The following is a 13297-nucleotide window of genomic DNA, read 5'->3' on the forward strand; positions in this document are numbered from 1 at the left end:
CCAGCGACGACGGGAGGTCCCGGCAGCCCAGACACCTCCCAGCAATTTCCCCGCTGTCCCTGCCGGGAAGGCCGCACTCGTCACTGCGGGGGAAGGACGCCATCCCCACGAGAGCGCCGCGGCCGCCCCGCTCCGGGCCGCGGCCCGTCCGTGCGCCCACGACCGTAGCGGAGCCTCTCAGCCCCTCGCGCAGCGGCGCGGAGGACGCAGCCGGCTCCGAGCCGGCCCCGCCCGCCCGGCCCCGCCCTCCTGACGCGCCGGCGGCGCTGGCGGGCTGGAAGTGGCGTACGTGCACGGCGGGCCTCTGGTGTGGCGCCTCCTCCTCCTCGCCCCGGCGGAGGCGCGGTGGGTAGAGGCGGCGGCCGCGCCGGCCCGTGCTGCACCGGGCAGAGAGGCCGGCGGGGAGCGGAAGGCAGCCCCGCACCGCGCCATTCCGCTCCCCCTCGGCCGTTCCGCCGCCGGTGGGGCGGCGATGAGGCGGCGCTAAAGCAGCGTTAGCGGCGCCGGGAGGGCGGCGCGGGCCCCCGCGCGCCGGAGGAGGCCGCGGGCCGGCGGAGGCGGAGGGCGGCGGGGGCCGCGGCGGAGCCGGAGCCGGGCGGCCATGATGCAGTAAGCGCTCCCTCCCCGCGCGGCCGGGCGGGGGCCCGCGTTAGCGCCGCTCCCGCCCGCCTCCTTACATAACACGACCCGGCGGAGCGGGGCTGCGGCGGCACCACCAGCGCCATGGCGAATGACAGCGGCGGAGGCGCCGGTCAGGGCGGCCAGGGCGAGAGCGGCAGCAGCAGCAACAACAACAACAGCAGCAGCAGCAGCGAGCGGGACCGGCAGTACTGCGAGCTGTGCGGGAAGATGGAGAACCTGCTGCGGTGCGGGCGCTGCCGCAGCTCCTTCTACTGCAGCAAGGAGCACCAGCGCCAGGACTGGAAGAAGCACAAGCTGATCTGCCGCGGCGGCGGCGCTGCGGCAGCTGGCGCGGCAGGGGGCGCTACCGAGCCCCACGGCGGGCATCCCCCGCCGCCCCGCGCCCACGGCGGGGCCGCGGCGGGCAGCGGCAGCCGGGCGGGGGTCGGCAAGGGCGCGGCGCCGCCGTCCCCGGAGGCCCCCGCCGAGGCCGCCCCGCTGACCAACAATCACGTCGCCGCCGCCGCTGCCGGCGGTGAGGCGGAGGCCTCGGCCGCGGCCCAGTCCCCGTCGCCCTCCGGGGAGGCGGTGCTGCTGTACCGGGACAAGTCGAACCTGTACCCGGGCGGAGTGCAGGCGGGACCCGGTGGGGCCGCGCTGCGCCCCAACGGGCAGACCAAGTCGCTGGTGCCGCAGCGGCTGGCGCTGGAGTACATCGTGCCCTGCATGAACAAGCACGGCATCTGCGTGGTGGACGACTTCCTCGGCAAGGAGCTGGGCGGGCTGGTCGCCGAAGAGGTGCGAGCCCTCCACCACACCGGCCGCTTCACCGACGGGCAGCTCGTCAGCCAGAAGAGCGACTCCTCCAAGGACATTCGCGGCGACAAGATCACCTGGGTGGAGGGCAAGGAGCCGGGCTGCCAGACCATTCGGCTCCTCATGAATAGCATGGACGATCTCATCCGACACTGTAATGGAAAGCTGGGAAACTACAAAATCAACGGCAGGACGAAAGTGAGTGAGAAGGGAGCTGGGACCCCCGGTGCCCGGCCTCCCCCTGCTCCTGCTGCCGGGGGGGTTGGGGCGGGAGCGGGGCCGCGGAGCCGGCGCTTCCCCGGTGCGGGCGTGTGTGCGCGCACGTGTGCGGCTGTCTGCGGGGCTGCGTGCGTGTGCGCACGTCCGTCCGGCTGTCTGTGTGTCTGTCCGTGCGGGTGCCTGTGCGGGGCTGTGCTCTGCATGTGCGCCCGCTGCCGCTCCCGGAGCCAACTCATACTTGGAGTCGTGTCCAGTTCTGGGCTCCTCAGTATGAGAAAGAAGCTCCGGACTTTCTCTAGAGGGTCACAAAAATGGTTAGGGGTTTGGAGCATGTCTGTCATGAAGAGAGATTGCGGGAGCTGAGCCCTTTTAGTCTAGTGAAAAGAGGATAGAAGGGATCTCATTAATGTATGTAAATATCTTAGAGGTAGATGTTAAAAAGACGGTGCCGGACTCTTCAGTGTTACTCAGTGACAGGACAAGTAGCAGTGGCCATAAACTAAAGCACAAGAAGTTCCACCTCAACAAGAGGAAAAACTTGCTTACATTGAGGGTGGCAGAGCACTGGAACAGGCTGCCCAGGGAAGTCGTGAAGTTTCTATCTGGAAGCATTCAAAACCCACCTGGACGCCTTCCTGTGTCACCTGCTGGAGGTGACCCTGCCTGGGCAGGGAGGTTGGACTGGATGATCTCCAGAGGTCGTTTCCAGCCCTCACAATTCTGTGACTGCCTGGGCCGCAGCCTGGACGGGCGGGTTGTTGTCCAGCGGGCAGCCTGGAGATTGCTCTCTGCCGAGAAGGTGCAAAAGGGTTTGTTTGCAGGTAAAAAAGGTGATCTTGTTTATATGCTTGCGTTTTATTAAAAACCCCTTGACCTGGAAGCTTATCAGCTAGGTGATGAGCACTGAAATGGGAGTTCTTTCGTGGTCTCCCAAAAAACGATGTAACAGTGCTCTGAGGGGCTGCGGGAAGCAGGGGGCTGGCTGCGAGGTGTCCCGGCAGCGGCGCTGGCTGAAGAGCGTGGAACCACTTGTGCATAGCGTTTGTAGGCTCGCATGAATATGCCGGATTTTGGTAAACCTTGGCTCAGGATGTGGCCTGCCAGGTGCAGGACTTAACAGTGTGATCAGGGGACCCGCATCAGTGCGTGAGTACCCCGGTGGCACAATAAATCCGTGAGTTACAGTAAGGCACTCTGGCAAATGGTTTTGTGGCAGGCAGTGGAATGACAGCCATGGAGCAGGGCGGCTTTGGGCAGAGTTTTTATTTTACTCTCATTAGGTCACTTTTCCGCAAAAATCTTACTCTTTAGCTCTATTTCGAGACCAGAGAACTGAGTCAAAATCTCTCATTGTATTAGCCTAATTTGCGATTCCCTTCCAGTCCTTTCAATGAAATTCATGCCCTTGGTAGAGAACTAGTAATGAATATTCATCAGTATCTTTTCAGTTTAATAAAAAAAAAGAAGAGGGGTGAAACCCCTTCAGACTTTGCTACCTCTGTTAAAGCATAAGGAAGCCAATGAAGTGGTAGGAGTCATCCTGCCGAGGTGGTTGCACTGTCACAGATGGACTGTTGTTGCTGCAGCTGCAGAATCTCAGCTGGTAGGAAGCTGCGGGAGGGAGGGAGGAAGGGAGAAACTGGACAGCAAAAAACAGCCCTGGATTTGTTCAGGGCACGGGAAACTCCCGTGATAAAGAAAAGAGGGTGTGATTTTTTTTTTCTTGTAATGCTGTCTTTGCATTTCTTCAGTTGAACCAGTACTGTGCTAAAACATTTCAATGGGAACATGGTGTAGAGTCTTCACAGATTCTTACAGGACTTTTCTAAGCCAAGAAATCTCTATCTTTCAGGCAGTCTTAAAGCTCTTTAAGGCTCCAAATTTGCACTCTAAAAATATAAGTGGTTTTGCTGGATTTCAGTTTTATGCAGCAAAACAGAATACTGCTTCTGTTTTTATATGCAGTGGTACACTTATGTAAAGAATAGGTGCCAAGGCTTTTGGAGTTGTAATCCTGAATCACACCTGTAATTCCTGGACCACTGTATTTTATGTTCCTACTTGGTTTTTGAAATCCCTCTGTTTGGGGAATCAGAACAGGTGCAGGGATCAGATCAGTAAAAGCACAATACTTTACTCCTTGGTGGCACAGAAATGCATTCTTTGTCTTCTCACTTTCCCTTGCTTATTTCCCTGCAAAAGTCAGCGCTTTTAGTGTGCAGGGAAGCTCAGTTCTCTAAAATGCCAGCAAAAGCAGAATGAAAACTGTCATTCACTCTCAAAGATTTACCTCAGAGATGAATAAACAGAAGCAGATGATACCAGAGTATCACTTCAAACAACTTGTATTGTAACCATATAACTTGTAACTCATTGGTGGTGTTGGCATTGAACTTTCCACCGCTTCTGTGGCAAGTGTCTGTTGAAATGCACTTCAGCTGTCTAGAAGCTGTGTATGAAAAAGCAAGAAGAAATTGATCTGAGGTGTATATACCCTGAATCTCTTGGCTTGTAAATCTGTCTGTGAGGGAAAAAGCTATGTTGTGTTAATAGGATCTCATTTAAACATTTACATTCACCAGGGCCAGTCCACTAAGGCAAAGAACATGAAATAAGGTAAAATGTTGATTGTGACCTGAGATTTTATATTTTAAAGTCTCTGATAAGTGTTTTCTCTAGGTTACCTGGGCCACCTAGAACTGATCTACTTAAACTGATGTGGTTCTACCTAGTCCTGAGTGTCAGCAAATTACTCTCCAGCCTGTAACATACCTGTACAGCACTAGTTATAAACTAGTCAAGTACCTTTGAGGTGTGTGGAGACAGCAGCAAGTATAAGAGAGTGGCTAACTATTTACTGATCTTGGAAGTCCTGACTTACTGCATTCTTTGCTTTTGTTCTCTTTCTTTCCAGACTCTGCTTCCTTCTTTTCTTTAGCAGACAGTGGCACATACTTGCATATTTGAGCTCTGGTGTCTTTCTCCTACTTCCTGTTATTTTCTAGTTTTTACTTATTTCATATTTTCATAAATTCTCTTTTTTTTTTCCTTTGTCTTATCAGTTGCCACATTTGCACATGCATGTGTTTCTGTTTCTTGCCTGTCCTGTTCTTATGTGACTAGTGGAGGTAAAAGCCTGCTCATCAAAATCAGGAAAAGAAATCATTCTGAATCTCACCCAGATGAGATGGTTTTTCCTCCTTCCCTATATGGAGCATGAAGAAGGGGTTAAGGGTGGCAGGAGGTTTATGATTTTTTTGCTAGCTTTCTCCTTCCCATATTGTGGACTCTGAAGCTTACATCATTTACTGGTCCTGGAGTAATACTGTGACTTCCCAGTTATGGACTGGGTTCCTAATAATCACCATATAACCAGACATCTGATCCATCAGCTATTCCTCTTTCTGCTCACCATGTCAGCCATTTCCTAAATCCTACCGTCCACCTTTTGTTGGAAGGACATTAAAATAGACAGTTTGACAGGCCCTCTTGCATCCCTTTAGTTTTTCCTTAATTCCTACTTCTAGAAACCTGTCAGGAGACCAATCCTGACAAATTGCTGTATTTTAATATTCTCCTCTCTGCTAGTATGCTAGTGACATCCACTGCTTCTCAGCTACCTGTAGCTTTAAAAATTGATTTGTTACATATTGTGTAAACTTGCTTTTCTGCTTTTTCTGGCAATTGCTTATCTCTTACTCTGGAGATCCTGGAGTTTTCTGAAGACCTAGAGGACTCTGGATTCAGACTAGTTTATTGTGCCTTATTAAATTAGATTCTTTCAAAGTTAGTAATGCTTCTTTAAAAAATAATTCTCCAAGAGTGAGTGGATTTCTTGTACACTGCTGTTAGCCTTTTTATAAACTTGACAGAAGAGGCTCTCTGTTCTTGCCACTCATTTATGTTGCAGCTTTTCTACAAACATGTTGGATTAATGTTACCAAGGAAAAGTAAGATTTATAGGAGTTCTTTCCACTATATATTGTACAAAATATAAATGTAAGCATGTGTGGCAGTAAGAAGACAAATGAAAAATAAGAAGGAATAAGAACTTGGCAACCAAGCAGGTACTGGAAAATGATGATGATGCCAAAACTGTGGTAGAAGAACGGAAAGTGATCACAGGGGCAGGTGTGCAGCTTGGGTAAGTCCTGCTCTGGTTGAAGGACCCAAGAACTGTGACTGGAGATGTGGACTTAGGAATGTCTGTAAGGTGGGGGGCTTTCCTTCAATTTGCTTGTGGCATGTGTGATTACATTGATCATCCTGTATCACTCTGGAGATCGTTTCACTATCACACCTTGAATTTATTTCTTGGTGGAAAACTTACTGATCTAATTGGTTCCTTGTGAATGACCTCATGTATGGCTTTGAATTTGCCACTGAGTTGTGGGAAAGTGTGGATAGGTCTCTCTCAGTCTCCCAGTACTCACTTGTGTTGCTTGACCTTGATACAGAATATGACCAATGCTTGTCCTTGGTTGTTTCCCTGACAGCAGCACTTCTGTTGGTGATGTTGTTTTCTTGTAGATGAGTGTGGTGGTCCATGGATCCACAGCAGCCCACACACCATTCTTAAATCCCTGTTGGAGTAGAGCCGTGACATGTGATGACTATAGTTTTCATTTTTTGTTCCATATGGCCTTTTGGGTCCCAGGTGAAGGATCAGAAGAGTGACTGGGATTTCTCCTGCAAATGATCTTTTAATGGAGAAGCTCAGCAACATCCAGAAAATACTTTTGCTTACAGCCAACTTTAGCATTGCTGAGATTCTGATGGGTTCTCCTACTAGAGAAAATTAGAGATGTGCTGGTTTCTGAGGGGCAGGTGTGTGGTGATGACAACTTTGAAGTGTGGTATAAGTATAGTGTGTCCAAGGGTGGGGAGCACCACCTGTGACTGCTAAAACTTCTCCACACCCTTATGTATTAGGCTGTAGTTCAATGAACATTTTGGGCTGGCAGCTCTGGACAAGTAGTCACTCGTCTTTGCCAGCAGAAGTATTTACATGGCCATCCTGTGAACTGGTTTGGGGAACTGATCCATCTGAAAAATAAACTGGCAAAAGAAGTGCTCCTGGTTCAGTGTTCGGATGTTTGTGCTGGCACAGGGGACTGGCAGATGGTGAGACTTTCTTTCAGCAGCAATGCAAATTTATGCCAGTTTAAAGTGTTTGCCAAACTACAGCCTTAGTTTAGCACTTGAGTCTGATTCTCCCAAAATTTGCCCTTGAAAATTCAAGCATAGTTTAAGAAATTTTTGCTAGCTATGTATTTGTTTTCCTTAACTTTTATCTTTTTGCTCTTTTGTGTTCAGTGTGAGACTTGGTTCTTGTCATCAGAAGCACATACTTCTGTCCTCCAAGAATCTTTCTTACAACAATTTTATACAGAAACTTTGCTCGTCTACCCACCAGGTGATCCCATATTACATGTACAGTGGAAACATGTATTTTCTCCAAATTAAAACTGATTTTCCCCACACTCCCAGCTTCAAAAACAACCTGCTCTTAAGCTGATTGGCTGTTCCTATCCCTTTTCTAGAGTTTTATTAGCATCAAATATGTTCTTGACCTCTGTTTCAAGAGAGAGCTGGATTGGTGTTGTCTGCCATGAACAGTGTGCTGCAGCTTGCTTCTGTTTGCTGCTGCTAAGGAAGGTTCCTGCTCAGCCTGATCCCCTTGTGCCAGCTCCAGCGCTTGTTCTTCTTGTTTTTCCAAGCCATTTTTGACTGTAACTAGAGTTCATGTATTTTAGTTGTTACTGTTCTGGGGATAAGGAACCTGTGGCATTGTAGTTTGTGCTCATCAGTGATTTTGGTACCCTGTGGAAAATTAATTTTTTCCTGTAAGTGATAGCAAAGATTTTTTGACCATGTTGCTACTTTGATGTTCTATGCTGTCTCTTCTGCACAGAATGGTTTCATTTAATACTGCCTAAGAATCAAGTGGGATGCTTCTCATCATAGCTGTACAGCTTGAGAGGAAGAGCTGTCTTCCCTTCCCTGTGGCCTCTTGGACTGAAATTCTTTGCAAGTGGTGTCCTGCCAAGTCATAGGACTGTCTGAACGGCAGTTCTCAGATCTCTGGGTTAGTTGTATCAGTAACCTTGACTGGTTGGTTGAGAGATGTTTTCCTTTTTTTTCTAAATGGTGCTTAATTTCTGAATAGGATGCTAGTTATTTCCTGAAAAAAATAACTTGGCAGCCTGTTATTCTCTTCTGTGGTATTGACCATGTTCATTAGATTTGTAATTAATATCTGATGGCTCTTGGCTTGAACAGGTTAGGTTGCTATTGGAATTTTACAGGATGCTGCCTTCTAGTTGCTTCTGTATTGTTCTGTACTGGGTGCAAGTATATGTGTTTGTGCCTCTAGGTATGTACATAATGTACTTGGAATTTAAATGAAGGCTTTCTCCTGCAGCAGAAAGGAAACTTGTTGTAAAAGGGAAACGGATACTCTATATAAAGCAAAAATTTCTTCTTGCCTATCCGGAGACTAAATAGTTTCTCTTTAGGCTCCTTAGAGAGCTGTTGTACAAAGACAGCACTTTTTTCAGTTCAAAAATTAATTTTGGGACTGTTGTGAGTGAGTTGGTTAGTGAATTCTTCAGTAGGACACTCGTGGGGCTCCCTGGCTCTTATGCAGCTGTATTTTGTTACTTTTCAGTGGAGGAGTCACTGCAGACAATGCAAGGACTGTACAGTGTTTTTTGGAAATCGGCATACTCAGATTATATCAATTCAAGTTCTTTATTCATTGGCATGTTTTTTACGCTCCACTAAGAAAAGAGTATTTTGAAAGCAGTATTTTAGTGAATAGAACAGTAGAGTTATTTGAATTTGCATTTACTACTGAGTAAAATAATCGTTATTTATGATACCCTTTTTGTCTTCTGCATTTGTGACTGACTTAGACCCTTCAGAAGGAGGACTAATGCTAGTCTTTGAGGCCTTTTGGGAAAGTGATTTGGTGCTGATGAAATCCTTGTAAACTCCTTTGAGGTTCTGAAGGTTGTTGGTTAAGATGGGTGGTCAGGCATATTTCCAGTGCAGGCTTGTGCCAGAATTAGCTGGTAAGTGGCAGTCATAAGCTTCAGGTCAAAATCCACTCACTGTTCCAGGGCAGGGTCTGGCAAAAATAGAGCAATGCTTTTATGCACGTAACAGCTGCTTACACTTGAAGACTTTCTTGTTCTTTGGTATTTAACTTAAAACTGCTTGAGAGTATTTTTGTTAGCACATGATGTTTTAAATAGGAATTGGGTAGAAGTGTGCGTGCCTGCACGTCTGGGCAGAGGTTGTGTGTGGAGCTAGGGTGGTTATCAATATGTGTATGTGTAGTGCTCTGACAAAGAGGTGAAGTCCATACCTGTAGGGTAACTAATGGGGCCTAAAGAAAAAGGTTATTTAATACCCAAGGATTAAATTTGCGAATTAATATAGGCTTAGAGCACATAGTTTGATCATGAAGGCATTCTGCGTTGTAGAAATTATGTACATCTTTGAGGAGATGCTGCTGTGTCACCTCAGTGTGCTGCGGTGAGAGCAGAGCCCGAGACTGCCTTGCTTTGTTTCAGCAAAAACAAGCATGGTGTTGAAAATGATACAAAGGTGAATGCATGAGGGAATTGTGGTTTTTGGGTTTTTTTGGTCCTAGCAGGGTAGAGAAATTGTTGCCTTGACCGTCAAGTTTAAAAATGCACTAAAGGCTGAAGACATTAGAGATTTATATGTATTTACTTGGTTTGGTTTATTTTTCCTGGGTTTTGTTTGTTTTGTTTGATTTGTCTTTTTTGTATGAAGATATTTTAAATCCGTTTCCAGGAAGAGCTTGTATTATCAATTCACATCAATTTGTTCCGTTGATAGCTTTGATAGAAATTCTTGGTGAGTTGGCAGAGGCTATAGGATTCTCTGCTGGGCATAGTCTTGCTGTGGTTTGCTGCCCTTCTGGTATGCCAAGGTGTGCTATCTTCCTGCTTGAGTAGGTCAGATGGCTGCAGTTACATAGTTTATAACAGAAGTTACTAGTCAAATGAAACAAAAAAGTTTCAATAGTAGTTTAGCCTGATAGTTGTGATAACGTGGAATTTAAATTGCTATAGATTAAAAACTTGTCCCAACACTGAGGCAGCAATCCTCATATGTTTAAGCTCACTGTACTGTGAAAAAGTCCAGGGATGCAACATGTGTAAGGTTTCCAAAGTAGTTTATCATTGGTTAATAACATAACTTTCTTGTTGCTGCTCTCTGTCCTGTTCAAGCATCTGTTCAAGCAGCTAAACCTTGCCATGGGTGCCAAGATCCCTCAACAGCTTCTGCTGTATTCGAACAGTGTGTGGTCTGTTCTCTACTGAAGGCGTTGGGCCCTTCCAGTTTCAGTGGTTGCTGCATTGTTGTTCGGGCAGCTGGCATGCAGCCTTACTGCTGTGAGAAAGGAGACTGTGGCCAGTTGATAAGGGCATCTTAAACTGACTCCTTTTCAGCTGGCACACTGGATGATGCCCAGTGAAATAGATGCTGGTTGAATTGTACCTCTGTTTGGCTTAACCTTATTTGTGTGTGTTTTAGCCCCTCTATGGCAGCGCTTCAGCCAGGCATTAGTGCTGTTCATATTAGTGGATTTGGTCTTTCAGGTCATACAGGGAGATGCTGAGAGAGCTGGGACTATTTATGTGGCAGAGGAGAAGGTGTGAGGGGACTATACCAGTGTGTATGGATACTTGACAGGAGGAGTGAAGGAGAGGGAGCCAGGCTTTTGGCAGCTGTGCTCAGTTGCAAGGCAGTGGGTGTACTGAGATGCAAGAAATTCCATTGAAATGAAATAAATGCTTTTTCCATTGTGATGAACCAAGAAGCAGGTTGCTACAGAGTTTGTGGAGTCTCCATCCTTGGAAATACTCAAAACCTGATCACTGGTCACCCAGCTTGCTCTGGGTGACCCTCCTCTGAGCAGTGGGCTGGACCACACAATCTCCACAGGTGACTGCCAACCTCAGCACTCCCATGGAAAAAAGTACTGCAGTTTGAAATGGAAAAGATGCAAAACAAGCCAGATTTTGCAATCTGTTAAAATATTTTTTCCAGCAATGGCAGTGTCAGTATAAGTCCTGCTTATTGCATTTCTGAAGGAAATTATCAGGAGTCTGTCTTCCTGCTAGTGTCATTTGCTCCCTAAAGAGTCATTGTGGTCGAATATGCCAGTAATGTAAATGTTTGAAATATTCCTGCCTTGGATCCCTTTTGGTCATCCAGGTGGTCACTTTTACTAAACCTGTGCTGCTGCCTCTTTCCTCTCTTCTCCCAAGTTGCCTGTTTTGCCGTTCATGTGTGCATATGCTCATAGCACAGTTCTTTCCTAGCAAAGCTTGCTAATACAAAGCATCCGTACACTCTACAAGACTGATTTAAGCAAATGTTTAAGAAATTAAAGTAAATTACCTGGAGGGGATTAATACTTTCTCTCCAAAATTATTTTGAATTTATATATGATCTTGAGTCCACTACTGTACTGAGAGGGCATAGTGCAGCAGGCATAGTTATCCTTTTCTTCCAAGACAGACAGAAAAATGAAATAATGCTGTTTCAAAGCCACAAACTACCAAAAAGTACTTTTACTTTTAATATTTCACATATTTTAACTTTTTTTAAAATTTGTAACAAACATCTGGCCAAATATTACTTTTTTGTACATTTCAGTTTTATTTTACTTAGGAAAAATTCCATCCACTCCATATTAAAAAAGGGAAGTGTGGGGAGGGAACATTTGAACTGGTAAGAGTCAGGCTTATGTATTTTGCCAGGCTGTTGAATAAATAAAAAACCTGCAGCTCTCAAGTTAAGATCCTTACCTCTTCCATCTAGGTTCTAGTAATTTTCTTTCATCTGTATTCCCCACACAAACTTGCTGCTCCTGCTTGCTTCCATCCTGCCTGTGCTCCCCTGGGGACCTTGTTCTGCAGTGGTGTGTTCCTTTCCTGTTGTGGTGGAGGGGGAGGGAGGAGGAGCAGGTGCTGAGGGAGCCTGGCTGCCCCAGCAGGGTGCAGAGGAGGAGGCTTGCCTCAGTTGCTGCTCCCTGCCAGGTACAGCAGTTGCAGGCACCCTGTCAATGGCCTGTCCCCAAAAGGACTGCGTTAGAGAGATAAGAGCCATGTGCCTCTCCCGAGGTGTCAGCTTGGCCATCCCTACCATATATCTAGTGGTAAATTGAAGCCAGATGGAGTTGTGTTCATCTGAAGTGACCTTCTGTATGAACTAGATGCTAGGCCATGAATTGCAGGTTAAAGCTAAGCATTTTTGAGGACTACCCAGTCTTAATATTAAAAATCCCTAACATTTAAAGCCATTTGTTCTTATTGTTCAGATGCTGAAGACCCACCCTGCTCAAAGCTTACACTTTTTGCATTCTGGCTAATTTGGTTTAGGTTCTAGCAGGTTGCCTTCTTGTGTTTGCTCAGTGGGAGTTCTCCCTTATCAAATGTCTGTTTCACACAAGTATTTGCCATCTATGTTTATACTATTATGTAGTTGTTGCAAATAATCAATAATTGTTCTGTATTTAAAGCTTCAAAGTGTATATAAAATTAAGTTCTCATCTACCACTTACCTCTGGCAATTGAGGAGCTCTGAGACAGAGTTTGTATCTAGACCACTGCCTGTAATACGTGCAGATAGATGGACACATTTGCCATTAATTTTTGTAATCTTGTTTTAAAAGCCATTTGTACTTTTGGCCTCTGCAACATCCTGTAACAGTGAGTCCTGCAGTTTGATTAGATGGAAAAGGAACTTCCTTTTGTTTAAAACCCACTGATGGTGATTTCAGTGTCTCCTAGACTGTATTGTGAAAACTCACTTCCCAGTAGTTTTACTTGTCATATTTTTAAAAAAGAAGTCTGGCATTTGCTTGCATGCATGTTTTTCAATGGACATGCTTTCCCTCCTAAATTGGAGAATTGTAGTCTTTTTTGTGTTTATCCAATGGGTACTGTTTCATAATTCTAGTTATTCCTGCTACACTTCTGTGCAGCTTTTCTGGTGATGCTGATCAAGGTAAGGCAAGCAGAAACACAGTATTTAATGTACAAATATATCTTGATTTTTGTATGCTGGCAGGGTGATGTATTCTGTGTTGTCTATCCTTATTTAGTGATTTATGACACTTCAGTTGCTTAGTTGCTTCCTCTGCTGAGACGTCACTGTATAGGAAAGCTTTTTTTTTTTTTTTCTTTCCCCAAGGACTATTTCTTTGCCCTGACGCTTTCCTGAATTTCACCTCCTATTTTGTTGTTTAGACAGTTTGTATTGTTTTACACCTCTCCATGTGCCTTTCTGCAGCCAGGGCTGGGAGGGACTGCAGCATATTTAGGTATTGCAGGTAAGCACCATCCCTCTGCTCCTTCACCCCTGTTTCCCAGGTCATACAGAAATAGTACAGGCCCTCTGTGAATCCTTTTGGTAACACCACATTTTTCACTAAAAGGAAGTTAGTTTGCTGTAGTGAAATTGTAACTGGAATTTACTATTTTATTGGTCTTTCCTTTGCCTGTTTCAGTATTGCAAAATGCCTTGGAAGCAAGATCCATGGTTCAAGTGCTTTATATTTAAAAATGTTCAATGTTTGCATTAAAATTAATGG

At 46.2% G+C, this 13297-nt stretch overlaps 1 protein-coding gene across 1 annotated transcript in view; it reads left to right on the top strand.

Moving 5' to 3' along the window:
* Positions 1 to 332: 332 nt before the first annotated feature.
* The window catches only part of EGLN1 (egl-9 family hypoxia inducible factor 1), a 34125-nt gene continuing 21160 nt past the window's right edge, over positions 333 to 13297 (top strand). Inside the window, exon 1 of the mRNA XM_064413854.1 lies at positions 333 to 1635. Coding sequence (XP_064269924.1) covers positions 724 to 1635 — 912 coding nt within the window. The 5' untranslated portion in view covers positions 333 to 723. The remainder of the gene's footprint in view (positions 1636 to 13297) is intronic.

Source organism: Passer domesticus, chromosome 3, assembly GCF_036417665.1.
Source record: "Passer domesticus isolate bPasDom1 chromosome 3, bPasDom1.hap1, whole genome shotgun sequence".
In the NCBI taxonomy this organism is placed as follows: domain Eukaryota; kingdom Metazoa; phylum Chordata; class Aves; order Passeriformes; family Passeridae; genus Passer; species Passer domesticus.